Source organism: Thamnophis elegans, chromosome 12, assembly GCF_009769535.1.
Source record: "Thamnophis elegans isolate rThaEle1 chromosome 12, rThaEle1.pri, whole genome shotgun sequence".
NCBI lineage: Eukaryota > Metazoa > Chordata > Lepidosauria > Squamata > Colubridae > Thamnophis > Thamnophis elegans.
The window spans coordinates 35,822,993-35,850,681 of NC_045552.1; the positions used below are offsets into that span (position 1 = coordinate 35,822,993).

General features: G+C 45.3%; 1 protein-coding gene across 1 annotated transcript; it reads left to right on the plus strand.

The window, feature by feature from the left end:
* Positions 1–420: 420 nt before the first annotated feature.
* Positions 421–22,565, plus strand: ARR3 (arrestin 3). The gene is made up of 16 exons (XM_032227966.1): positions 421–458; positions 2,119–2,149; positions 3,562–3,622; positions 5,460–5,504; positions 7,533–7,732; positions 9,177–9,236; positions 10,695–10,762; positions 11,722–11,857; positions 12,487–12,571; positions 15,372–15,444; positions 16,157–16,294; positions 16,376–16,459; positions 18,454–18,477; positions 20,214–20,266; positions 21,149–21,158; positions 22,048–22,565. The coding sequence occupies exons 1-16, from the start codon at positions 442–444 to the stop codon at positions 22,124–22,126; spliced, it is 1,164 nt and encodes a 387-aa protein (XP_032083857.1). The 5' UTR covers positions 421–441; the 3' UTR covers positions 22,127–22,565.
* The last annotated feature ends 5,124 nt before the right edge of the window (positions 22,566–27,689 follow it).

Sequence of the window (27,689 nt, forward strand, 5' to 3'; positions counted from 1 at the left end):
TCCATAACCACTGAGACATTTTTATTGGGGGTGGGAATACAGTTTGACAATCTAGTTATACCAACATTGTATTGTTAACTATGTGGGTATCACTGTGCAAACCAAAGGAGTTGGCTAGCCTCTTCTAGAGCCGCAAGCCCTTGCCACTTCTGTGAAAAACCTGCCATTCAGATGCCCCGTTGCCCAAAGATTCTTCTAGAAATGAGGAGGAAGCTTATGGCCCTGTGAGTGTGTTGCCTCAAAAACAACCCCAGCCTTTTCTAGCTAGAGCAGGAACTCCAGGGAGTCCCTGTGGGAGAAGCTGCCCCAAGAAACCTGCTTTGGATGAGTTGGGCCTTTGTGGGGAGAGCATCTGGAGGAGATGGGTGCCCACCACTGCATTGCTGGCTTACTGATTGGTTTTCTCGTCTCTTGCAGGAGTTCTGCTTCCGGTCTCCAAAGATGGCTGACGGACCAAAGTAGGTCTGGCTCGTCTCCCCTGTGGTCTGTGAGAAGGATGTGCCTTGTTTTAACTGCCTCACCCCGGCCCAACAGAAGGAAGGCACCCCTAGGAGCCTTCCTGGAGGGGCAGTGGGGCTTCTCTTCAGCCTGACTCTCCTACGCTAGGCCTCTTTTCCTTCTGCGTGAGGCAGCTGGAGCCTCCAGTTTGGTTGCTAAGCTAATACCCTCCAGATTTCCCTGCTCACATTCCGTAGTGCAGGAAGACAACACTCCCTTTCTCTCCATCAGCTATGTTTCATTTCATAATTTAGCCAGGTTTCAATTACAGCGCAATTTTCAGTGATATTGTTCAACTCTTAACAATTTTAGCAACAATTGGAATGGTGGAGTCCTCGTTAGATTGAGCTTGTTTGAGTGCAGGGTTTGCTCCTTGTTTTATATGCAGCAGCTTGCCCAGCAGGCATTAAGTGGTTTTCTCCTTGGTAGTTGCTTGATTAGGGAATTGTTTTCTCCGTGTTTCTCTGCTATTAATCCCTGCTTATCTGGGTGTCAGTTGCTGGAGAGTATTTTGGTTTCCTTTTTTAGCTTTTTGTGAATGGTATGGTTTGTCTTGATATGTCTATTCATAGCTGATTCATCTGGATGCCAAAAATCCCTTAGCGTTTTTTGCCATTTGGCTTGGTCTAAAATGCTCAGAGTTTCCCAGTTGAAACTCTGGTTGAATCTATCCCTGTGTTGTGATACTAAGGAGTTTTTACAGTGTCCTCTGACTGCTGGTTGGTGTTCATGGAGGCACACCGCAAGTCTTCTGCCCATCTGCCCTACATAGTGGCTGTTATAGGTGCACTTTATGTTGGCATTCAGGCAAGTCAGCCATCAACTAGATGGGTCATGAAAAATCTGCCAACAAAGCTTAGAAAGCACCGAGGACTCTGTGGGTCAGATGCTGCATTCTCTTCTATTTGAACAATTAGACTGGATTGCTACGTCACAGGAAAAGTACCTTATAGGTTTTATAAGTAATAGATACTATCAGATTGGGAACACTGGGGAGCAGAAAATTAAGGTTGGAGATGTAAGCTCCCAGGAAGATATGGGTTATTTCCATGATGATCGGCAATCCCAGAGGTGTGACTGCTTCAGCCCTTCTCCTCCCTTCCCCCATTGACAGATCCACCTGAGAATCAAAGAATTCCTGCTGAGCTGCATCTCCCAGGTGGAGCCCAGGACCTTTGCAAGGAGTCACGGGTGATCTCTCGGCCTTTCTTCTGCTAGAGACCCTTTTTTATTGAATGGGATTTATTTTATTTTTTTATTTGAAAATGGAAGGCTCTGAATCTGAGGAAAGGGGCTAAAGTGATATTGCTCCTATAACTCAGATTTAAAGCTGTGATGTTTGAGACTCTGGAAAAATCCAGGAGGAGCAAAGGGGCTGCCTTTTGGATGGAGGACTTTGCTATTGCACCTTTGAGAGCCGCCTGCCTGTGGTCTCTACACTATTCCTACTATTTATGATCAGAAACACCTCAGGGGCTCACTTTTAATGCATGCATTTTATATTTTTAACTATTTTGTGCTTAAGATTAACCAACTTGAGTATTTTGGTATGTAATATATTGCCTACCCTCTGAAATTTCTTCCCCACTCCTTTTGTCCCCCCCCCTTCTCTTTTGGCAGAGTGTATAAGAAGACTTGTTCCAATGAGAAGGTAAGATCGGAGTTTGCTGTAAACACATCACGGGGGAGAGCGGGGGAGGCTACATTGGTCCAAATGATGCCTGAGGGTTTCTGGCTAGCGAGCATTCAATCAGGGTCCTAGTAAGAGAAGGGAGAGTAGATGGGGTCATTCAGGGGAACTGGAGTGCCAACCTCGCATTGGCACTGCTGGACAGAGATGGTTTGGTTTGGTTTGGTTTATTGGATTTATATGCCGCCCTTCTCCAGATGGGCATTTGAGGGAGATTGAACTGGACCCCAGACCTGAGGCTGAGTTTTAAGTGCCCAGCAATGGATGTGGCAGTTCAGTTGGGTTGATTCTGACAGATCCAGCTGGTGGCAGGAATTGGCCCTGAGATGGCAATTTCTGTATATGCAATGCGGGTCGTCCTCAAGTTACAACATTTCATTTAGTGACTGTTCAAAGTTACAATGGCTTAAAAAGTGACCCATGACTGGTTTTCACGCTGATAACAGTTGCAACATTCCCATGGTCACATGATCAAAATTTGGATGTTTGGCAACTGGCTCATATTTATGACGTTTGCTGTGTCCCAGGGTCACATGATCCCCTTCTGCGACCTTCTGAGAAGCAAAGTCAATGGAAGAAGCCAGATTCACTTAACAACCGTGTTATTAACAAATGCAATGATTCACTTAACAACTGTGACAAGAAAAATTGTAAAATGGGGCAAACCCACTTAACAAATTTTTATATACCAACATAAAACTTGGGCTCGCTTGTGACTCGAGGACTGCTGTTATACAAAAGAAGGTTGTGCCCCATTTTCTGGATTAGAGCAGCCAGCCAAGAAAAGCCCAGACCGATCTTTGTCCAATCCATTAAGCTGCTCAGTTGGAGATCTTTTTTCAAATAGGATTCAGGTTAGAGGGGGTTCCCGAGCAGCTTAAATTGCACCAGGTCCAGAAATATAGTGTTACAGGGGGCTTCTGAGTTGGACCCCGGCTGTTCTTCCCTGGGCCTTCCCCCACAACTTGAACTGTCCTGGCCCCGAAAAGTTGCCAGAATTTCATTTTGCAATGTGTGCCAGTGTGTTCTCAAAAAAGAGTGACAATAATCTTATTGTCTTATCACATACTGTACTGTGTATTTGATTTTTTTAGAAAAAAACAAATCAATAGAAGGCATCATTTGTGTCTTACATTGTATTCTGTACTTGGCAGCCCATTCTCTACTCTTTCAAATATCATTTTGAATTTGTTTTCTACATCATTTTGCATTACCTGCAAATTAGAATCACTTGACAGTCCAAACTGATGAGGTGCCATCAAGGAGGGCTTTTTGAGTTCCGAGTAGTATTGTGTGGAAGTGCCAACTTTTGTCATGGTGCCATTGGCCAAGATTATTGAGTGAAAGGTGTCTCCTGTCTCCTGTCTATCCAGTTATCCATCTACCTGGGAAAGCGAGACTTTGTGGATCACGTGGAATCTGTGGAACCTGTCGGTATGTAATTTGCTTTAAATCCTGTTAGTGCTGATTGCATTGTACAGATTCTGCACTCTGGAAGATGGTGACGTAGAGGGCCAAGAAGGCTCTGTAACGAGATAATCTAAATTTGTAGTTACTTAATGCAGTTGTGTTAGTCCAGGGCAACCAAAAGTTGGAAGAACCTGCTAATCCATCTTCTGATTAACACTTTTTATTAAAGGACATATGATTTCACGAGCTCCCTTCATCAGATACATGGTGTGAGTAGGCCTGATTTAGGGTTTAAATTGGCATGAGATGGTGGTGGGGAAGAGAAAGGTTTCTCAGGCTTGGAAGTGGTGTGGACTTCAACTCCTATGCTGGCTAGGGAATTCTGGGACTTGAAGTCCACAGAGCTTAAAGTTGCCAAGGTTGAAAAACATTGAAGTAAGAGATAAACTATTGGATTGGTTTGAGATAGAACCTATACTAACAGATCAGTGGGCTGAATTTGGGATAAGTTGTTCACAAATAGACTAAACCCTGATATTACTATTTTGGATTAAAAAAAACCCACAATGAACTGGGTTCATTGAACTGAACTTTGGTTCAGTTTCCAAGGTCAAATTACAGTAAATATTGAATATTTCTTCTGTTGATAGGGACTTTGTTTTGTTGCTGCAAAACTCGCAGATGACCATTGTTGTGCTTCTCTCTATTTAGCTGTTTCAGTCAGACCAACAACTCTGGCCAGTTGGAAACCGGAGGGTTTAGCTCAGCCCTTTCGGTCTTCACTCAGTGCACCCCAGACAGTTTAAAAGGTTGGGCATCTATGACCCAACCCCTTTACATTTTTTTCTTTTTTCTCTTTAATTTTTAAAAAATATGTACCAGTAAATTCATCCCTGATAGACAACACTATACCACCTTCTCTATAGTGTCCCCTCTCCCTCCCTCCCTCCCTCCCTCTCTCTCGTCCCATCACCTCCAATGTTCCCATCAGATTCTGGCATCCTGACTTGTTCATTCTTGCCTTATGATGTCTGCTCATTCTTGCCTTATGATGTCTGCTCATCTAGCAAGATCTTGAATCTTGCTTGTGCATTCATATACCACATGACCACGGAGATATCTTCGTACAGCGCTGACTCTTCAGCTTTGAAACGGAGATGAGCACCGCCCCCTAGTCAAGAACAACTAGCACATATGTGCAAGTGGAACCTGTACCGTTACCTAAGATAAGACCAGAGCCCCTGTCTCCAGCCTCTCTTTTCCTCTAAGCCAGGGGTGTCCAAACTTGGGAACGTTAAGACTTGTGGACATCAACTCCCAGAATTCCCCAGCCAGCATAGCTGAAGTCCACAAGTCTTAAAGTTCCCAAGTTTGGACACCCCAGCTCTAAGCCTATATTTCCATTCTGTCTTTGTTAAACTCATGCTTTGCCAAACCCATGGCTTTGCTGCTGTATTCAATCCATTCTGTGCTATACCAACAATCTTAGGTCTTCTTGGCCCCAAATGATGCCCTCCTAACTAGGTCACAGTACTTTCAGATTGTACTTTTCCTCTCCTTAGCGAGATCCAGGTAGTGGAATTCGTCTTCCCCTAAAGTTTGAAATCAAATATCTGCTTCTTGCAACAAAAAGAACTGCACTTGTGTTGTTTTCCCTTTTTCTTGTTGGACTTCTGCTTTCAACTGGTGGAATAGATGACAACAACGCATGGGCTCCAAGGACCCTCAACATCCTCTGGAAAGCCCGGGAATTGTTGTGGAGTTTTATTGCTGTGCCAAGAGAGAAGATTTTTGCATCTTCTTCATGCTGGGTTTTTGTTCTGTTTTTTTTAATCAGGTTCTGTTATATTTTTATTTCCAGATGGAGTTGTTTTGCTAGACCCAGAAACTGTGAATGACAGGAAAGGTACTTTTCTTGTTTCTTTTCCTCTCTGCCCTCTTCAGAAACGTTTAGTTAGTTAGCAAATTGATGTGGCCACCCGTCTCACTGGACATGACTCTGGGTAGCATACAACAGTTAAAACACTTAAAACAATAGACATAATAAAATACTTAACCAGCCAGATTGCAAGAGAATAGCAACCATCCAAGTACAAAAGAGCCACCTCTCAGCTCCCCATGGGATCCTCCTGGTTGCTGGGGAAAACACCCGTCCAGGGCTTTTCAAAAGCCTATCAGGGACGTAGCTAACCTCATCTCAGAGGGAATGATATTCCGAAGGGTGGAAGCCAGGGGTGGGTTTCAACCGGTTCGCGGCGGTCCCCGCAATCCGGTTGGTCGCCGAACCCGGAAGTAAGTAACTTCTGGGAATGGCGAAGGCCCCCCCCCGCGCCCGCGTGCGCCCGCGCCCGCTCCTTACCCGGTTTTGCCGAATTCTGCGCTTCCACGCATGCGCAGGACGCATACAGCACCTGCGCGATCCTCCAGGAGCAGCTGGAGCATCGCACAGACGCTAGTACGCATGCGCGAGGACACCACCGGCCTCGTTCCAACCGAACCGGTTGGAACGGGGCGAGAAACCCACCCCTGGTGGAAGCCACCATGGAAAAGGTGTTTCTTCCATGTTCCACCTGATGAAAGGTAGCAGGCAGGACCCACAGCACACCCTTCCTGCTGTAGAGATGCATGGAATTGGGGAGAGATGATCCCTTAAATAGCTTGGTCCCAAGTCAGGCTAGTGGTCAAAGCCAGCACCTTGATTTGAACCAGGAAGCAGTCTGGAAGCCAATGCAGCTCATGGAAAAACAAGGTATCCTATAAGGGCGCATGAAGCTGTCCGTGCAGCTACACCCAGCACCAGCTGAAACCTCTAGTTACTCTTCAAGGGCATGTAGATTATATTACAGTAATCCATCCTAAAGGTGCTCAGGGCATGAAGGACTGAGCCTCATTGCACAAGAAAGGGCATAACTGGCACACAATGTGAAGCTGTGCAAGGCCCTCTTACAACTGTCACTTGCTTCTCAAGCAGGAGTTGTGAGTCCACCAGGACTCCCAAATTGGACCCCCAAATCAGCTGCCAATAGACACGTAGACATTAACATCTGTAGGCTATGCAAAAGAGACAACCAAGCAGCCCAAAAGAGAACAAAAAGACTGCACCAGTAATCAGCACCCAGATCGGCATCACCAAAGTCAACTTCAGACCAGCAATCAAGTAAGCTATACGCCAGTCAAGAAACTGCCAAAGAGCCACAACTAAACAGCCCAACCAAAGAACCTCTAAGACCACCCTCCCCCCAGACATGCAAGACACCAGAATATAAACGGACAGCAAACAGCACTCTGTACTAGCACTGTTGATGTTACCTAGTTGGGTAATGAAATGTCTGCAAGAAAACAAGCTCAGAGAGCCCCAAGGACCCCTCAATTCATCCCGGAGCTACAAATATTCTCCTTTATTGGGACCCCCAGATTGTGTATCAGGTTTGTCTGTGTAATGGAATGTATGGGTGACCTTGGGGGACGAGGGAAAGAGATGCTGCCTAGGAGACAATCAGATAAGAGAAGCAGGAGCCCTCAGTCACTCAATGGTCAGGGAAAGAACCTTAGTTAGGAAGGATCCTCCCTGATGGATCAGATGGTTAAAATTAAAGTTTGGACCTTCATAGTTGCAAGATTGTGTTAATGTAGCCTTATGATAAAAGTAGAATTCGTTCATCTAATGGTGTTTCCTGACTGGTTTGCCAGTCTGTGGGACTTCAATCACATCCAATACCAAAGATATTTAGTCATTGCTACCAAAGACAGCAAAGATCCAGAAGGCCTCAAATCCAAGAACCACTCCATGTTCCATTAATGCCTCTTTCCCATCCAGACCCTGAACTGAGGGCAATTGTTCTTTCCTCCATCTCTCCGCCTAAACCTACTCACAAGCCTTATCTTGTATTTTTCTCTACTCCTTTTTTTCCTCCTCCGTCCTCTGACGGTTCAGTCTATGTGACCCTCACATGTGCATTCCGGTATGGTCGAGATGACCTGGATGTCATAGGGTTGACCTACAGGAAGGATATCTATCTTCTCACAACACAACTTTACCCACCGGTGCCAGACCAGGTTCCAAAGACCCTCACACCCTTACAGGACAAGTTGATGAAGAAGTTAGGAGAACATGCTTACCCATTCACCTTTGAGGTATCCCGTGATTTGTGAGGTTTCCCTTCCCTCTTCCCTTTTTTCCTTTCCCCTTCTCCTTTCTCCCTTCTCCCTTCCCCCCTTCCTTCCCACAGCTATGCATGTATGGCCTGCCCATGGCCATACATGTGGCATCAGAAGCTTCTATGATCTGGCTGTGAGCTACCCCATCAATTCCTTCGATGTAAAGCAAAAGGTTGAGACCGTAACTTTTTTTTTATCCTATTGCATGGGAAAAAGTCAGAATTCCCTATTTTTTTCTTCCTTCTTCAGTTCTTTCCACACTTATCTTCTTTCTGACTTTTTAGGAGTTAGTTTTTAGGCGTTAGTTAGCCCTGGTGGCACAGTGATTAGAATGCAGCATCGCAGGCTGACTCTGCAGATAGCCAGGTGTTCAATCCTGATCGGCTCAAGATTTACTCAGCCTTCCATCTTCTGAGGTTGGTTAATGAGGACCCAGATTATTGGGGACCATAGGCTGACTCTGTAAACCACTTAGAGAGGGCTGGAAAGTAAAATGAAGCGGTATATGAGTGCTATTTTTCAATTATTATTTCTATTTTACAGTAGCCTGTAATTTAAAAAGTAAAAATACCCCAAAAACTACAGCTATCAGGATTCCAAAAAACAATGAAATAAAACTCCGAGGCTTGTGTTTCCTCAAAGTTCCACTTTATTAGAGATGTCATGTTGGCACATCTGGGAAAAACCAAATCTGAAAGCTTCCAGGTTTCCCCCACCCAAATGAAAGTTCAAGATCCTGCTCCAACACCCATAGGTTCATCACATGGTCCAATCTTTCACTGCCACGAAAACAGATTCCTCCCATCCACATCCGGCCAGGCGCAGAGACAAAAATGACATTGACTTTCTAAGGAGAATGTTATTATGGCTACACATCACCTAACTCCATACAATCCCCCTTCCCATTTTCCCACAGTAGAAAATGTGGAAGGCCTGAAATCCAAACCAAAAGAAAAGATGGCTTGCAGATCTGACACCATCCCTCCAATAGCAGTTAGACATATACCGCTTCATAGGGCTTTCAGCCCTCTCTAAGCGGTTTACAGAGTCAGCATATCGCCCCCAACAATCCGGGTCCTCATTTCACCCACCTCGGAAGGATGGAAGGCTGAGTCAACCTTGAGCCGGTGAGATTTGAACCGCTGAACTGCAGATAACAGTCAGCTGAAGTGGCCTGCAGTACTGCACCCTAACCACTGCGCCACCTAACCATGCCTCCCACCCTCCTTTATTCCCCTTCCCCCCCCCAGTATGATTGTGTTGCCTAGGGGGTTCCTGTTCTCTCTCCTTCCCCATTGCTTGGGGACCTTGCTGAAGATGTGCCCCTTCTCGGACTTTCGGGAAGGGAGAAGCTCTGCGTGTCCTCATTTCGGGACCTCCCTTCAGGAGAGTTATGGCATTTGGTTTTTTCTTTCTACAGATGGCGACCAATCTGCCCTGTTCAATCACTCTGCAGCCAGGAGCAGATGACCCTGGAAAGGTGGGTGGCAGCTTTGTGTTGGGATTTCACCCTTCTCCTCCATAAGGGTGTGCGTGTCGCCAAGCCAAGTGCCAGCCATAGCGCCACAGTTCAGGGACTCTTAGGGACCCCTCAATCTTGGAAGCCTCAAGGCTCTGCTTTCTCAGGCTGACTCCCTCCCCAGCACTGGGCCCATCCTCCCAACTCAACCAGTTTCCCTTGGAGCTGCCTATCCACTTGTCTGGTTCCTTGGCTGGACCCTGAACTCCACCTCTGGTTCTCCCCACTTGTCTCAGACGATCATTAAAAAAAAATATTCCTCAGATGATCCTCCCTTTCCATGTTTTGCTGCATTTCCTTTGCCCTCCTTCCTTGAGCTGCAGTGTCTCTGGAGCAACCACTGCAACATACAAAGGGAATGAAGAAGCAGAGCAACTGGTCTCTGGACACCATCTCTGGTCCTGAGTATCAAATACAAATCTCACCTCTTCTCTAAACCAGGGGTTTCCGACCTTGGCAGCTTTAAGACTTGTGTAGACTTCAACTCCCAGAATTCCTCAACTATCCATGCTGGCTGAGGAACTTTGGGAGTTGAAGTCCAGAAGTCTTAAAGCTGCCCCCTGCTCTAAAAGTATTTTATCTTCAGCTGCTTAGAATTGTAGAGGGCTCATCTGGGAAGGAACTGATCATCCTCGACTTATGACCACAATTGAGCCCAAAATTTATGTTGCTAAGGAAAACATTAGTCAAGTGAATTTTGCCCCATTTTACCACCTTTCTTGGCACAGTTGTTAAGTGAATCACTGCAGTTGATAAGTCAGTAATACGGTTGTTAAGTGAATCTGGCTTCCCCATTGACTTTGCTGGTTAAAAGGTTGCAAAAGGGGATCACGTGACCTTTGAACACTGCTACCATCATAAATATGAACCAGTTGCCAAGCATCTGAATTTTGATCCCGTGACCATGGGGATGCTCCAGTGGTCGCAAGTGTGAAAAATGGTCATAAGTCATTTTTTTGAGTAACTTTGAATGGTCATTAAATGAACTGTCATAAGTCGAGGACTATCTGTAGTCCACCACTGTTTTTCCTTGAAGACGTTTCGCTTCTCCTCCAAGAAGCTTCAGTTCTGAAACTGAACTGAGAACTGAAGAAGCTTCTTGAAGGAGAAGTGAAACGTCTTCAAGAAAAAACTGGCTTTGGAAAAAACACCTTTGGGACAGCCGTGACCTAGATGTCTGAGAATCTCCATAGATGTAATGGAGGAATTTCCCCTGGGGATTAGTCCACCTGTCACTGCTTTTCATCTTCCTGTGCCTCAGTTTACATTAGGTCAATGGCAACCTAGAATAAATGTTCTACAAGGTGGGAAATTCTTCAAGAAGCTAAAACTCCTTTCTTAAACCTTAACGATAACTGTAAATAAAGGTGCAATATGGCCCTCATCAACTTGTAACCTCTGCTCTTGTCTCTCCCACAGTCCTGTGGTGTGGATTTTGAGGTGAAGGCGTTTTGTGCTCAAGACCCAGAAGAGAAAATTCATAAGAAGTAAAGCCAGCCATTTTTAATCATTGTTTACTACAGGGGTGTCAAAACTTGGGAACTTTTAAGACTTGTGGACTTCAGCTCCCAGAATTCCCCAGCCAGGCTGGCTGGGGAATTCTGAGAGTTGAAGTCCACAAGTGTTAAAGGTCCCAAGTTTGGACACCCCTGATTTACTGTATGCCATTCGTGAAACAGTTCCAGACCAAAAGATATTACCGTGTATTCAAACTTGCTTTATCTGGTATCGTAGCCTGTTAAATATTTGTGTCCCCTTTCATTCTGATCAGGATGCAAATCCTTCTCAACTCTAGGGGCAGGCCTTTGGTTAGCTAGAGTAGATTTGAAATATGTGTGTGTGTGGGTGGGGGCATAATAGTTCCCAGTTGGCCTCCAATTGTTTGGGTCTTTGGGGTCCTGAATGACACGCACGTGGGCTCTCTTCAGAATGCGGGTGCTTGTCCTTCTTGTTTTTGGAGGACGAAAAACATGGGTACTATTCAGGTGAGTTGGATGGGCGAATGAACTCGGTTTAGCTCTTGACATCCAGATACTCCTTGAGGATGGCTAACTAGCGGCCAGAGTCCAGACATGGGATGCCACCTCTTTGCTGGGTTTTGGGCTCCGGGCTTCAAGTTAACGTTGCAGTCCTATGCTTGGTATGGGGGAGGGGGGCATTGTAGCTGCCTCTTCTTCCCTCCAAATAGCTGCAAAGTCTATTTTGCTGACCCACCATCACACCTGAAAGTATCCCTCCCTCCCTCCAGTTTTAGCTTCACAGGTTTAACTTTGATTGGATTTTTTCCAATTAATCAGAGCCTTTGTGGGACAGGATTTTTCCCTCACGGTTATTTTCTACTATAGTTTACAAATTCAGCAAAGCTCAAAGAATAATTTACACGGATTCCCTCTCCTGCTCCCTATGGTGGCTCTGGAGGGCTCAGCCCTTTTTCCTCTGCTTCCAGGAACTCCGTGCGGCTGGTGATCCGGAAGGTGCAGTTTGCCCCCACCCTCACGGGCCTCTTACCCAAAACTCAAATAACCAAGCAGTTCATGATGTCAGACAAGCCCCTACACCTCGAGGCGTCCATGAACAAGGAGGTCAGTGTCGCTGCCATCTTTTCTCCGTCGATTCTGTGCTGAAGGTCTCTGTCCTCGGAAGGGGGCAACTCACCAGGGCCAGCTCACCTATCTGGAACAATTCAATTTTATTATTTGAAATAATTTTAAAACTATTTTAATTGTTGTTATTCGCATTTCATTTTGTCCCTCCTTTGGCATCCTGTGTTTAATGATTCTATCCTACCATTTCTTTGATCTTAGTGTAATTCTTATTCTGTGGCAGATTGTCCCACAGCAAGTTGGCCATGGCAAGTTGTCCTAGATGCTTTCAGACAGGTTCAGAGTCTCTCCTTCAAGCTCTGTTTGGTCATCCCAACTCTTGCGGGAACCCTGGCTCTTGGCTCCTGCTTCATTGAAATGGCAGGGCCTTCCGGAGGATCTGCATTTTTCACATATGCTACTTTGTCATCAACTTTTTCTGATTTTACCACGTTTGTCTTCCTAAGCCTGGACAATCTAATCATAGATTGATAGGTTTGTAGTGTAGCATCAAAAGATTAGAAGGGAAAGAGGAAAGAGGGCAGAGCAGTTTGCTCAATGGTGCTCCACTCCACGAAGACAGGATGCTTTTTTTAAAATCTGATTTTATTAAACTATTGTGATTTCAGATTTATTACCATGGGGACCCAATTGAAGTGAATGTGGACATCAACAATACCACCAGCAAGATTGTGAAGAAAATAAAAATATCAGGTAAGGGACAAATTAAACAAGCCATGGGAGCAGCCCAATTGGGCCCTCCAGCCATCTTCGCCTTTTAACCATTTGCATCATCTAGTAATTCTTCATCTGAGTTGGTCACCAAATGGAGGTTGCCTTATGATGATGAATGACTTTAAAAGTCATGCCTTGAGATGGTGTATTCAAACATATTCAGGCAGTCATAATTTAGACAACACGATCAGGTCACTTCCTGATCCATTTCTGTTTAACTGCTATCTTGGTTCTTTGCAAGGTTGGATACTTTAGGAGGATTCACCAGCTCTACAAGGTGGGCCTTGGTGGGCATCCTAGGAAGCATCACGGTAGATCAACAGAATTTAACATTCTTTAAAATTTCTCCCATTTATTTTAATATCTTTATAAACATTCTAAGATACAGCAGTTGTATCTTGTTCTAGGAGTCTAGGTTATTAACTTTTATCCGTAACTTGAAATCATACACTTTATTTTTCCTCTCAAAAATCTTGGCCTTTGGTTTTTTTAGATCTGCTCTTTTGATTGTAGCATCATTCAATCTAGCATTTATTGCCAGTTATCGGGTTCTCCATCATCAACACAATTGTTTGATTAAAAAAGTACAAATATGTTCATTTAATAGGGCTGGAAAGGACCTCAACGTTTTCTAGTCCTCAAGGACTAGATTGTCTAGTCCTCAAGGACTAGATTGTCTAGTCCTCAAGGACTAGATTGTCTAGTCCTCAAGGGCTAGATTGTCTAGTCCTCAAGGACTAGACCTAATTGTCCAGTCTATTCTGAAAACCCCCAGTGATGATGGTTTCCCCAATTTACACATCTCTACCATCATCACTAAGTCTATAAATGCACTAAACCATGGGGTCCCCAACCTCTGGTCTTGGACTAGCCATCAATCCATGGCATGTCAGAAACCAGGCTGTGCAAACAAGCGAAGCCCCATCCAGGGGATGCAGGCAGCACGTAAAACCACATCCCTTCCAGGCCACGGAAAAACCTCTCCATGGAACCAGTCCCTAGTGTCCAAAAGGTTGGGGGCCGCTGCACTAGAAAACCAAAAAGACATTGTATATCATTGCTTATTTCCCTGCTCAGCTTATATCACATAGTGAACAGTGCATGTATTCCAAAACACACAACTTCCATCATGCATTGTGCCTTACAACCCTAATGCCTAATCCCTAATCCTATTTTCACATTAGTGTGAACTATTTCATAACTTGAGCTCAAGCAGTTTATTACACAACGTTCAGAACATGTGAATGTGGTTCTGGAAAAAGTATCTGTAGATAATTCACTAATTTTGTAATCTTTCACCAAAAACCACCAAAGTCGTGTTTTGAGATGTTTTTATTTGCCAGGTACATGCATTGTAAGCTCACGCTTAAAGCACATATTCAAAACATATATTTTTCTAAGCAGATATTCACCACCCTTCTCATTCATTGTTGGTTGTAATGGCTCCTCTCCTAACTTGAGAAAGTAAAGACTCTTGGAAACAGATTATTTCAAAAAGAAACTTTAATCAGTCAGGATGGAAACTATTAGAAGCAAAGCATCATCTGAAAACCTTTAGGCCATGCAAATGGGATTAAGCTGATAATGACCCCTCCCCTTTGTCCGAACGCAGATTCTGACCAATACACAAGTGTGAAGATACTTCCTTAACTCTTCTGCCCTGGGAGTCAATAAAGCACACGTTCCCATGGCTATCTCTAGTTAGACATCAAAGTTATATATCCCACATGGCTGCCATAAACATCCCTCCAGAGATGTTGGGACCTTCAGTCTCCCGGTGACAGGAAACCAGTTGTAAAGTTGTAAAACTCAGTTGTTTCAGATGTAGCTAATAATTTAACTCCGAGGCTCCCCTCCTCCCAATTGAATGGCAGTATCACTTTTAGGGAACTGACAGTTGGTTATCTGAATGGCCATATCAGTTTTTTTGAACCATGATTCACTCTCGCATCCCACCAACTTACGGTACACGTAGTGTACTAACAGTAGAAGAGTTGAAAGGAATCTTGGAGGCCTTGTTAGTCCAACCTTCTCTTCAAATTGACACTCAAAATATGTGGGTGCTCCATTACTGGAGGCCTTTAAGAAGTGATTGGACAGTCATTTGTCCAGAATGATATAGGATCTTCTGCCTGAGCAGGGGGTTGGACTAGAAGACCTCCAAGGTCCGTTCCAATTCTGTTATTCTGAAATGTAAAACTATCAGGGACATAGTTCACCTGAATGGCTTGATAAATTAGTAATAGCTGCATAAAATCCCCAATTCTCTACAATCTTAGAGGATTACCACTGAGAATAGAATAGGAGTAGAGTAGAATAGAATAGAATTTTTTTATTGACCAAGTGTGATTGGACACACAAGGAATTTGTCTTTGGTTAATATGATCTCAGTCTACATAAAGGAAAAAAAATGCAGTCATCAAGAATCATAATATACAACACTTAACGATAGTCATAGGATACTAAATAAGCAATCAAATCATACTAAGAAAGAAACAAAACAATATAAATTGTAGAGATACAAGCAACATAGATAAGTAGAAGGAGATAGGTAATAGGAAGGATGAGAAGAATAGCAATACAGTCTTAGTAAATTATTTGATAGTGTTGTGGGAATTGATTTTTAAGCAGAGTGATGGCATTTGGGGAAAAAACTGTCCTTGTGTCCTGTTCTGGTGTGCAGAGCCCCATAGCGTCATTTTGCGGGTAGAGGTTGGAACCATTTTATGTCCAGGATGTGAGGGCTCTGTAGCTACTGTGTCTCCTTCTTTCTCTCCAGTTGAACAGCTCACAGATGTGGTTCTCTATTCCCTGGATAACTATACAAAGACGGTCTGCTCAGAGGAATTTGTGTAAGTGGCTGGTCTTTGGGAGGCGGGAGTGGAGGAGGAGAAAAAGGCGCTGGTCCAGGCTCGCTGGAATGTTCTCTTGGGCCTTGGCTAAAGACAGCAGTTCTTTACGCATCCCTGATGGTCTCCTGCTTTGCTCCAAAACAGGCTATATATGTCTTTGATTCACACTTGGGTTTTTAAAGTCAGTTTTGAAAATGGAGTCTTTATGGTTGTATGTCGTATGGAGACATGAGAGCCCTTGAGAAGGGAAAAGATCACTCCTGAACTGAGGAGGGGGGAATGCATCCCCCCCCCCTGAAAACAATGGAGGAAATGGCTATTTAGGTGATCTGCTCCTTCAGAAGCCAAAGTCCAGGATCATGAAATTCCTCCATTTGGATGAATTGGGGATAATTCCAGTGAATTCAGGGAAGGAGAGATCCCTGCTGCCTCAAGCCATGAAATTGGCTCTTTTGATGCATCACAGGGATCCCGTCCCTCTTGCTTTTTCAAGCGCATGCAGACACAGTAAAGCCCCCTCCTTTGCACGCACTAGGTGCCCACAGAATGGGAGCGCAGGGGTGTAAGTCGCCTGTTCCTTGATTAAAGTCTATTCCTCTTCTGGGGGAAAATGATTTCTCCCCCACCCCTCGGTTGCAAGCTGGAGTTTTTGCAGGCATCAGCAGAGCCCAGCAGCTTCTCGTCCACTGATCTTGTCTCCCCTTCCCCATAGGGAGAATGTGGCTGCCAACTCCACTTTCTCCAAAACGTTTGCGGTGACTCCCATGTTGAGCAAGAATCGTGAGAAGCGTGGTTTGGCTCTGGATGGCATGCTGAAGCATGAGGACACCAACCTGGCTTCCACCACCATGTAAGAGGAAGCCCCTTCTCCCTTCCTCCCTCTGGCTGTTGTTCAGCAGCTCTTCCAAGGTCTCCCCTTCTTCTTTCTTAGCTTGAGGCCTGGGATGGACAAGGAGGTTCTGGGCATTCTGGTTTCCTACAAAGTGAAAGTCACCTTGGTGGTATCGAGAGGAGGGTGAGTCTTTTCCCCAGAAGAGTATGAAAAAAAACCCTTTGGATTCTGGACCCCTGCCTTTACCCTCCCCCCTGGGGAACTCGACCCCACTTGACCTTGGGGACTGTCTAGCCATGGGTGGGGTGAGTTTCCCTGGCCTTGAAGGGCAATCTGCTCAGAGAGCCTTCGCTCACTGCCCGGGCTTCCTTTGCCCTCTTCCTGGCAGGTGCTTGTCTGGCATTTTGATTCTCTTTCATCCATATGAACTCCATATGTCCTCCACTTGCAACAGTTCATTCAGTGACCATTTGAAGTTACAACAGCACTGAAAAAAGGGACTCATGCCCATTTTTCATACTTACGATGGTTGCTGCATCCCCACGGCTCAATGTCCAAAATCCAGATGCTTGTCAACTGTGTGATAGTTATGACGGTTGCAGCCTTCTGGGATCCCCTTTTGCAACCTCCTGAAGAGCAAACTTAACAGGAAAGCCAGAGTCACTTAACAACACCAGTGATTCACTTAACAACTGTGGCAAGACAAGTGGTCAAATGGGGCAAACCTCACTTAACCATCTGTCTTGGTTACTGAGAGAAATTTTAGGCCCTGTTGTGGTTGTAAGTCGAGGACTTCTTGTACACATAAGGGCAGCCTTGGGTTTTAAGCCTTATCATGACTGATTTTTACTAAGAATGTGATATGTGACTTTGGATGACAGGAGAAAAAGTTGTGGGAAACCATCTCAAATAACTTCAGAGGCCTCTTCCGAGTCCATTTGCTAAAGATTAGCTGACCCGAATTCAAATATTCACCTGCTGCAAAGAGCTGCAAAGCTCTTCCAGAATTGGGTGACAGCAATCTTCTTGCTTTAATAGCCCATCGTTTTTGAGGTCTCCATCAATTCGATACCCAGCTTCCTTTGGTTGCTCTTGAACAAATGAGGCTGGGTCAGCCTTTCTTAGGACTTGGGTGGGAGACCCACAGGACGTCCCAGGGGGATAGACTAGATTGGGAAAATTCCCTGAAAAAGAGAGAGGTGAATTGGTTTACATGCTGCTAACCCATCACCCAAAGTAGGTCAGGAAGGGACCAAGCAAAAACAAGAGAGACTTCCTTCTTTCTTCAACAGACTGGAGCTTCCATGCAAAGACCAAGCCAGGCATCCTTGCCATTCATCCCTTCATCCAGCAAACAAAGGTTGCAGGGAGTTTGGCCCTCCACTTAATGCTTCAAGCCAGCCTGTTAGAACTCTGTAACCAGAATAATTGGAGAAGTTTAATCAAGGAAGCTGTAGCAATTTCAGTCCATTTACACAATTCCTTTTTGCCTAAGTTGGACAGAAATGGGAGACTAGCAAAAAAACAGCAGCGGAAAGTTTCTGTTCTGAGAGCCCATTTGGTTCAGGGGTGAAGGTGCCAGACTAGAAACGAGGAGACTGTGAGTTCTAGTCTCACCTTAGTCATGAAAGCCAGCTGGCTCCCTTTGAGCTCACCCCTTTCAGCCCAGTCTGCCTCACAGGGTTGTTGTGGGGAAAATAGGAAAAGGAAGGAGTATTAGTAGGGATGGGTTACTACTGGTTTAACAACTGGTGTTCAGCTTCCAATCTCCAATTTCTCTCCAATTTAGGCACAAAGGAACTGTGGAAAAAGACTGAAGTTGCTACACTTCCTTGATTAAACTTCTCTGATTATTCTAGTATGCCGTTTTAACAGCTGATCTTTGGAGCTACAGGTTCTCCTGAACTGGTCTGAACTGGTAGAATCCATCCTTGAGTATTAGGGATGTTCACTGCCTTTGAGTGGTTTATAAGAATAATACAGACAGAAAAGTAAATAAATAAAATAAATAAATTAAATTAATTAAATAAATAAATTAAAATAAATGAAATGAAATAATATAAATGAAATGAAATAACTGAAATGAAATACATCAAAATATAAATAAAACATTTCTCCTTTCATCTATGTGGAGTGCTCTTTGTATGTTCCATACTGAGCCTTCCTTCTTTCCACAGCATCCTAGGAGATCTCACATCAAGGTAAGGACAGATGTATTGATGACTCAATCAGATGATTCCCAGTTCTTTGGAAAGAGGCCTGGCTTAAGCTTTACAGACTGGGCTCTTGAGGGAGGAGTGCCAGTAAGCTGGCTTTCAGGGGAGTCCCTAGGATTAGAGATGTTGCTTGTGTAGAAGAAGTGTGTGAACCATTTGGGCTGTGATTCCTGGTCAGAATGTACCAAAAGGCTGCCATTCCTGCCCTCCCCATTGGCAGGAAACGCCACCCGGGGCACAGAGGGAGTGAAGGCTGGGGACCCAGTAGTGACTTTGCTCTTCTTGAGCAAACCTGAAAGCCTTGGTTGACCAGAGCCAGGATGGCTGGGGTGTGTATGTCAGTCTCTGTGGGCCCACCTGCTGGCAACCACAGTCTGGACAAAATGGCAACGCAGAAGAAGAGGAAATGTAGAAAGTATAAGGAAGCCCAGAATACAACCTATGTTGGGTCTATGAGAAAGGGGAAAGCTAAAAAAATATGAAACGGAGAGAGGTCTCATTTTGGGGAGTTGATGAAGACACAAATGGAAGGGAAAGTGGGCTTAAAGATGGTCACAAGCACTAAAAATACGCCAAAAACTCTTAGTGTCATTTGGGTGGCTTGGATGTGTATGAGAGGAGGCAAAGCACAGCTTCCAATGGCCCATTGGTGGCTCCAGTCAGTGGCCCATGGAGCTGTGCTTGAGTCCATAGCCTCTACGGGGTGGGGGCTGCAATGCCTGCTTCTCACCTGGTTCATTGCACCCAGAAGCCAATGGGAGAAGGGATCTGGCAGGTGAGGCTTAGGTGTCCCCAGTATCCTTGGTCAGGGGATCTCAGGCCAGGATCACCACCTGCTTGTATGATAGAAACGGGTTGGGTCTCGGTAGCCTGAGCACCCGAAGGAGGCCTGCGGAGTATCCCTTCTCACCCAGATTTCATTGGAGATGCAGGGACTTCCTCCCTCCCTCCCTCCCTCCCTCTCTCTCTCTCTCTCTCTCTCTCTCTCTCTCTCTCTCTTTCTTTCTTTCTTTCTTTCTTTCTTTCTTTCTTCCTATTCCACAGGGGTGGAGGGCAGCTTCGCTTCTTGTCATCAGAACTGCAGAAGCCATCTCTTCCCAACCTTTCTTAGGTTCCAGCTGATTGGTCAGATCAGGTTAACAGTTGGAAGGAAACTTATAAGTCATCTAGTCCAACCCCCACCCCCCACCCCTGCTCAAGCAGGAGACCCTACACCATTTCTGACAAATGGCAGTCCAACCTCTTCTTGAAAGTCTCAAGTGATGAAGCTTCCACGACTTCCAAGGGCAACATCTGTTCCATCAGTTGATTGTTCTCACTGTCAGAAAAGTTTTCCTTATTTCCAGGTTGAATCTCTCCTTGATCAGTTTCCATACATTATTTCTTTTCTGGCCTTTGGGTGCTTAGGAAAACAGCTTGATCCCCTCCTGAATTGGTTTTTCTTACCTAAGTGTAGGACTTTACTTTTCTCTACGTTGAACTTCATTTTGTTAGATAGGGGTTTCCTCCAAGCATGTGTATTTCTGTTGTATATTTCATTGATTTTCTTTAAATCCATTATTGATTATTGGGTTTCTTTTTATGTTGTTGCTTGTGGTCATAAGACTAGTCAGTTAACAACCACTTCAATAAAACAAATGCACTTTAAAAACTTCAGTGAAGTTTGCATGAAAGAAAATCCTGTGTCTCCTTTGGATAAATGGATGTGGTTTCCTTTCCAGTGATGTCTCGGTTGAGATGCCGGTTATTCTGATGCATCCTAAGCCCCCCGAAAGTAAGTGTTGTCTAGGAAGCCCCTCGATCTTCAGACAAGGTGGTGTTGGGGAAATGCTCCAGTGCCCCAAAGTGGGATCAGCCACAGGCCCCCTCTTTCAGTGCTGGGAGAAATCCAAGGGCCACTGATGGAGGGAAGGGTGGATGTGAAGGGCCTGTCTCCCCAAATGGCCCATAGCAGGCAGCAAATGTCTGAAGCAGAGATTCTCAACCTTAGAAGGTTTTTTTCATTGATGAAAATGAAAAGAAAATGAAATGGGGTCTTTCCCCAAGCTCAGCCCCCCCAACCGCTCGACCCTTCCTCATCCAATGCACAGTGCCCCCTCCCGGTCAACACTCCCCCCCTGGAGTTATGATCATTTTGGTGCCACAGGACGGAACCTGACCCCCACCATTTCAATGGCACAATTGATGCTTCCCACCTCAGCACCCAAAGATAAAAAAGAATACCCCCTCCCATCAATCAACCCTTCCACAAACAACACACACACACACAGCCCTAGGGAGTGCATCTAAGTGCCTGAGCCCAATGCTGGGGAAGCCCCAGACCTTCCAAGCCTTGCAAAAGGCTCAATTCCTTGAGCATCAATCTCCTCCCTCACCCTCCCCCGACAAGAGCTGTGTCATGAGGGGCAAATCCCCTCAGTTGAAGGGCTGCACCAGGCTGAAGGGAGACTTGGGTTTTCAGGATTTGCAGAGCTGCAGGACCCCATTGGCCCCTGAAGACCCAAGTGGACCTGCCTGCTTGGCCTGTTTGTGTGTGTGTGTTGTACATGGCCAGCTAAGAGGTATAGGAGGTTTTGTTCAATAACTTTGTGGTGATTAATGTGACTAACTGGCATCTGCCTTTCTCTCTCATCCTCTGCCTCTTCCTGACTTACAGCAATATCCAGGTAAGAAACAAGGCTCCACACTAGAATTGGCAGCAGGTCGTTATGCATAATTCATTCTCCAAAATAAATTCAGCTCTGAGAAAACATAATTTTATGCAGTTTTACCCAACTTCCACTTCCATGAAAAGTTAATTAATTGGAAAGCTTTTGATATTGTCGTGTTTCACTAAAGGAAAATGTGGGAATCTTGTACGTTTTTATCAGCTAGTCTTTAGACCAGAGTTTCTCAACCTTGGGAATTTGAAGATGGGTGAACTTGAATTCCCAGAATTCCCCATTGCTGGCTGGGGGATAATGGGTGTTGTAGTCCACCCGTCTGAAAGTTGCCAAGGTTGAGAAACACTCCTTTAGACAAACCCACACCCCAAATCATGTTTATATATTCTTACACTTTGAATGAGTATCTGAAGCTGCGGAGTTTTGAACCAGTATCAGTGTTGGTTTCCTCTCCCATCCCTTGTGGGGGGTCCCATGTGTTCTTCTGCCTGGTGGGTTGGCTTCTTGCATTCAGCCCGCTCCCCCCTGCCCATCTGGAGAAGAGGTACCCCTAGCAGAACCCAAGGAGACCCTCAGACCCACATAATCATGAAGGAGGGGAGGGCTCCTCAGAGCTCTGAGAGCTGGGCCTTTCAGCTCTGCTTCCTTCCAGCCTCCTCAGAAACTATGGGGTTTGCCTCAGAACTGGGACTCTGGGCTGAGCCAATGGCTGAGCTGGTGGTGCATGGAACGGGGTGGGGTGGGGGTACGATTCCCTTCTGTCCTGGAAAACCTTCCCTGGGCGGAAGAGCTGAGGAGGGAATGAGGGCTTGAACGCAAGACTAGAGACCAATTCGATCATAGTTTGGACTCTCCTTTTGAAACCTGGCTTTTGTTTTCTTGTGATTTTCAGTGATGACATTATGGTTGAGGAATTCGCCCGCCAGAAACTGGGAGAAGGGGAAAGCGATGAGGAAGGAGGAAAAAGCTAAGGCTCCATTGTCTTCAGTAGGGGCTACTCAAGAGTTTCAAAGCCGAGATTATTTAGGGCATTTGCATGAGCTCCGTGCATTTTACCTTCATATTTCAGTATTGTGTTTGTAATGGGATAATTTCTCGTGAGCCTAATTTCTTTGCTGTGTTTAATGCACTTTGCAAAAGACTCGCCGTCCTCCAAAATTTTTCCCCTAAGCCTGAAAGCATGAAGGAGACCGCCAGCCACGCGCAGACAGCTCCTGCAGCCCTTCATTTTGCCTGCCTCCTTCCCCCAAGCCCAGCCTTCCAACTGCTGGACCCTTCCTCATCCAATAAATCGCCCCCCCCCCCCCCACTCGACTCCCCCCCCATGGATTCTGATCATTTTAGTGCAGTGAGAGCAGATCGGACAACCCTTTCCTAAGAATTATTGGGAAAAGCTGGTTCTTCAGATATCCTGTGATTGTGTGAATAAATGTTATTCTATCAAAATGCTTTGCTGGACACATGTTCATGTTTAAATTCCGTTACTGATGACTGACTCATTACCTCTGCTGGAAGTTGGCTGCAAACCTCCCCTACTCTTCCTGTGAAGCAATCCTTTCTAAGGTTGCTTTTGAAATTCCCTCCTATCAGTTTGAGATTATGCCCCCCTCGCGTTCTTGAGTTTTTGCTTAATACTGAAAATGCTGCCTTCTAGCACCTTATTCTCACCCTTAGTATAATTAAAGGTTACAGTCATGTTCCCCTTTTCCTTTCTGTCCACCAGGCTGCACATATTCAGTCCTTCCACTCTCTCCTGACACGTTTTGTCCCTTAGACTTTGCACCATTTTTGTTCTGGACTCGCTCAATCTTATCCAGATCTTTTAAATTTTTATTTCAAAAAGATCCCTCTCACTCTGACAGCTGTTGAGCCAAGTCCCACCCATTCTGTGCCTATGCATTTGATTTTTCTTGTTTAATTGTAAAACCTTTCTTTTCTCACTGCTAAATTGCATTCTGTTGGATAGAGTCCAGTCTTCAAGACTGTCAAGGTCCTTCTGGGCCTTGAACCTATCTAGATCAAGAATGCAGTGAGGGAAGTTGGCACAAACCCCAGCAACACAGATTGTAACAAGGAAGTACCTCTTCTGTGAGCAGCATCTGGGCACAGGCTGAATCTGGGCAACCAGAAAGTCTACTGATCAGAGGAACCATGAAACTATTTTGGATGTCTCTAAAGGGGCTAAAAAAACCCAGAATGTTTCTAAAATACATTTTATTACAGAAGATGAAAAATATTGGCAAGAATGTTTCCAAAGTATGAAAACAATAGTTTATTACAAAGACAAAAAAAAATCACAGTGCTCTCAGCCATGAAGAAAATGGAAAAGGGCATTGGTACTTACCTGATACACCTCTTCTAATAAGGTGAAGATAGCATTCATATATGGGCTGACACTGTCCATACTCTGATTGGACTGAATCTGATTACTAATTAATTAGTGAGCCTTCTAACCCCCTCCTGGCGTGGCTCTACCCAGTTTTCGACAAAGGAAATAAATACAGACTCATAGGTGTTATCCAACGATAACTTTAGTAAAGAATTCCAAATTGCATAGAAAGGTCATAGAATCCACAAACAAGATGTGACTCTACCCAATGGAAATGCTGCTAGAACTGTTGTACCAGCTGGACGTGGCTGGATGCTATCTCTACCTTATTAGAAGAGGTGTATTAACTAAGTACCAAAGCCCTTTCTCAATAAGGGTGGAGATAGCATCCATGTATGGGACATACCCAAGCCTAACTGCTCTCACGGGTGGGATTCAGACTGTTCTACCTGACGATCCTCTGCCCTGACTGCTTGCAAAGCCCTACAACCAAAGGCCGCATCTGCTGAAGCAAATTTATCTAATTTGTAGTGTCTAATAAAGGGCGAAGGAGAAGCCCACAATGCAGCCCTGCAGATCTCATCTAATGAGGCATGAGTAGCCCATGCAGTGGCGGAAGCAGCGCTCCTCGTGGAATGAGCAGTGATGCCCTTTGGAACCGCCACTCCTCGTGATTGATACGCCAACCCAATGCAATGCCTGATCCACTTGCCAATGCAAACCACAGAGACCTTCTGACCAAGGGATGGTGCATGAAGGGAGGCGGAAAGTGTCTCTGTACGCCATAGTGTAGCCGTGCGCTCTATGTAGATTTTAAGTGCTTGGTGCTAAATTGTGCCACAGTGTCTCTGATGAGTTGGAGTGGGACAAAAGTCAGGTAACACTATCTCCTGGGCACCGTGAAACCAGGAACCCACTTTTGGCACAAAGGTAGGATCAAGGCGGAGGACAACCTGATCCTGGTAGAATTTACATAGGTCTCCCCAAACCGATAAAGCATGTATCTCAGAAATCTTTCTAGCGGAGGTATTCGCCACCAGAAAGACTACCTTCCAGGTAAGTATTTGCAGGGGGACCTTGTGTAGTGGTTCGAATGGTGGCTTGGTAAGAGCCTCTAGGGCCATGGTAAGATCCCAAGTTGGGTATCGGGGCACCACAGGGGGTCGCAGCCTTACTGCCCCCCTCAGGAATCTCTTGACTGTGGGGTGCTGGAAAAGGGACTGTCCGTCCCCCCCCCAGATAAGTATGGTTCCCAAGGCCACCACCTGTCTAATGGTGTTGGCTTAGAGACCCCATTCCAACACATCCTGCAAGAATTCCAGCACCTGGGGAATAGAGGAGCTCTCTGGAATGATATGTTTGCCAGAACACCAATTACAGAATATTTTCCATGTGGCATTGTAGATGCGGGTCGTCAACGGCCTTCTGGAGGCCTATATTGTAACAATGACCCTGTCCGAGTATTCGCTTCCTCTCAGAGCGAGCCACTCAAATACCAGGTGGTCAACTGAAGCCAACGGGGCTCTGGGTGTTCCTATCTGATGGGATTCTCCAGGGCCTCTTTAATGACAATGTCTGAAGGTCGGCGAACCATGGACGCTGTGGCCAGTACGGGGCTACTAGTATGATCTCTGCCCGGAGGCTGATGACCCTGCAGATCACCATGGGGAGGAGGGGTGTAGGTGGAAAGGTGTAAAGCAGACCCCTCAGCCAGGGACTGCAAAGGGCGTCCACCCCCTTTGTTCCTGGTGCGTGGAACCCCATGTAGAACCTGGGGAGCTGAGTGTTGTAAGAGGTGGTAAACAGATCCAAGATCGGCATTCCGAAGCGTCTTGTAATCTCCTGAAAAAGAGAAGGATGCAATCACCATTTGGCTTGGTCTACCTTGGTTCTACTCAGCCAGTCAGCTTTAACATTATCCACTCCCAATATATGTTCAGCTGTGAGGGAATAGAGCTTGGTTTCAGCCCAGGCTCCCAGTATACTGGCCTTTAACATGAGATCTTTAGATTTTGTACCATCCTGCCTATTCACGTGGGCTTTGGCCGTGATATTATCTGTGAAGATCAGCATGTGTTGTTCAGAAATATGTTGTCGAAAGTCTAGCAGAGCCAATCTTGTTGCCCTGAGCTCTAACCAGTTAATGCTTTGGGTAGACTCTTACTGAGACCACTGTCCTTGGGTGATGTACGACCTCATGTGAGCCCCTCCAACCATACAGACTGTTGTCCGTGGTGATGTTGACCTTGTCACCCATCCTAAAGTGGCACCCCTTCAGTATTCCGGGGGCCCTCCACCACTTAAGCACCTGCCAGACATGTCTGGGCACAGCCACCCATACTAGGAAATTGTTGATTTTCCTTTTGTGGAAGGGGAGCAAAAACCATTGGAGGTCCCTAGTGTGGAGCTTAGCCCAGGGGACTATGGCAGTGGCTGACACCATTTTCCTCAACAGTTTAAAGAGACTGGCCAGGGTAGGCCTATGTTCCTTCCCTATGTCTGTCACCAACTATTTCAGGCTACTAGCATGCTCCTCAGACAGGAAGACCTGACCTTCCATCGAATCAATCCAGGTCCCCAGGTGTAGAATCCTAGTGGTGGGAGAGAAATAGATCTTAGTTTCATTGATGGAGAACCCATGTGTGCGTAGTGCATGTAACATGGTGAGGAGGTCTTCCCTGGCCTCTGAGGCCGACTGGACCAAGATGTCATCAAGATAAAGCTGGACTCTCACAGGTACAGTGCGCATATGGGCCGCCAGAGCAGCCATGACCTTAGTAAAGACTCTGGGCGCAGAAGAAAGGCCAAAAGGCAATGCCGTGTATTGGAAATGGCAAGAGTTATAACAAATCATAAATATTGTCGATGTTCCTGCAGAATAGGTACATGCAAGTACGCTTCTGTAAGATCGATTGATGTAAGAAAATCACCTTCATGAATCCCCTCCAAAATAGAATGTAACAAATGCATTTTAAAACGTTTATACCTAATAAACCTGTTCAATTGCTTTAAATCAAGGATGGCCCTCAACCCCCCAGAGGCCTTGGGAATGACAAATAACAAGGAATAGAACCCCTGGCGAATCTGGTCAGCAGGGACCTCCTGTATGGCCTCTATGTCTAGGAGCTGCTGGATCGCTAAACTCATCAACAACCACCTCTGGGGATTACTAGAAGTTGGGCACTGGAGGAATGAACTAGGGGGGTGGGAGATGAATTCTAAGGTCAGACCAAACCTGACCGTGGCTCTAATCCATGAATCGGAGGTTGTTGTCTCCCACTGGTCTGCGAAATGGGGGTTCGATCCTAGGGCAGATTAAGATTTGCGGTAGTATGTCCTCTTCCGGTGGCACCATGCCGCTACATTCTAGTCTATTTTGTTACTAGGAATATAAGGAACCTGATATTACAAGCGTCCTATAAAACCAAGTTTCATATTGCAGGTCAGGAGGTGATAGTTTTGAAGGAAATTCCACCAAAAATGTTCAAATCTAGGAAAGACTATGTATTCCTAGTGGATGAACTTAAAAATCGCCAGATACAATATAGATGGGAAGTCCCAGCCGGATTAGTGGTGAATTACTTGGGGCAAAGACATCGTCTCAACTCAGTTTGGAAGGCCAGAGATTTTTACAGCAACGTATTAAAGGCTGGTTACCCTCCATCTCCAGGATTCAGAGAAAGGGAGCAAGCAGGAGAGGCCAGACAGCAAGATACCCAAGAATCATTGGATGTGGCCCAAGCTTTGAATCTTCTTGTGGAGACAGAAGGAATTATGGAGCAAAGACAAACCCGAGCGGCTACCAAACACAAGGAACAAGAATTAAAGATGCAACAAGCCCAGACAACAACTCAAGAAACTATAAACATTAACACAGAAGCCGTGGGAGGAGCCAGGCTGAAGATCAAACTACAGGATTTCCAGGTGGTTCTTAAAAAGCTTCAGGGAGCTGAAGATGACAATTAAATTTTTAACCTGGAATGTCAATGGCTTAAACTCACCACAAAAAAGGAAAAAATATACCACTATTTGAAACAATTTAAAAATGATGTAATTTGTCTGCAAGAAACACATATTAGAATAAATGATCAGAAATACTTGATGAATGCAAGATTGGGACAACATTTTGTAGCTTCTGCCCTGGAGAAGAAGAATGGTATAGTTATATACTTAAGAAGGGATATAAAGGCTGAATTAATTGAAGC

Coding starts and splice junctions, on each gene's coding strand:
- ARR3 (XM_032227966.1), top strand. Junction 15,445..16,156: donor GTCTGCTCAGAGGAATTTGT/GTAAGTGGCTGG, acceptor CCTTCCCCATAG/GGAGAATGTGGCTGCCAACT. Junction 18,478..20,213: donor CTAGGAGATCTCACATCAAG/GTAAGGACAGAT, acceptor TTTCCTTTCCAG/TGATGTCTCGGTTGAGATGC.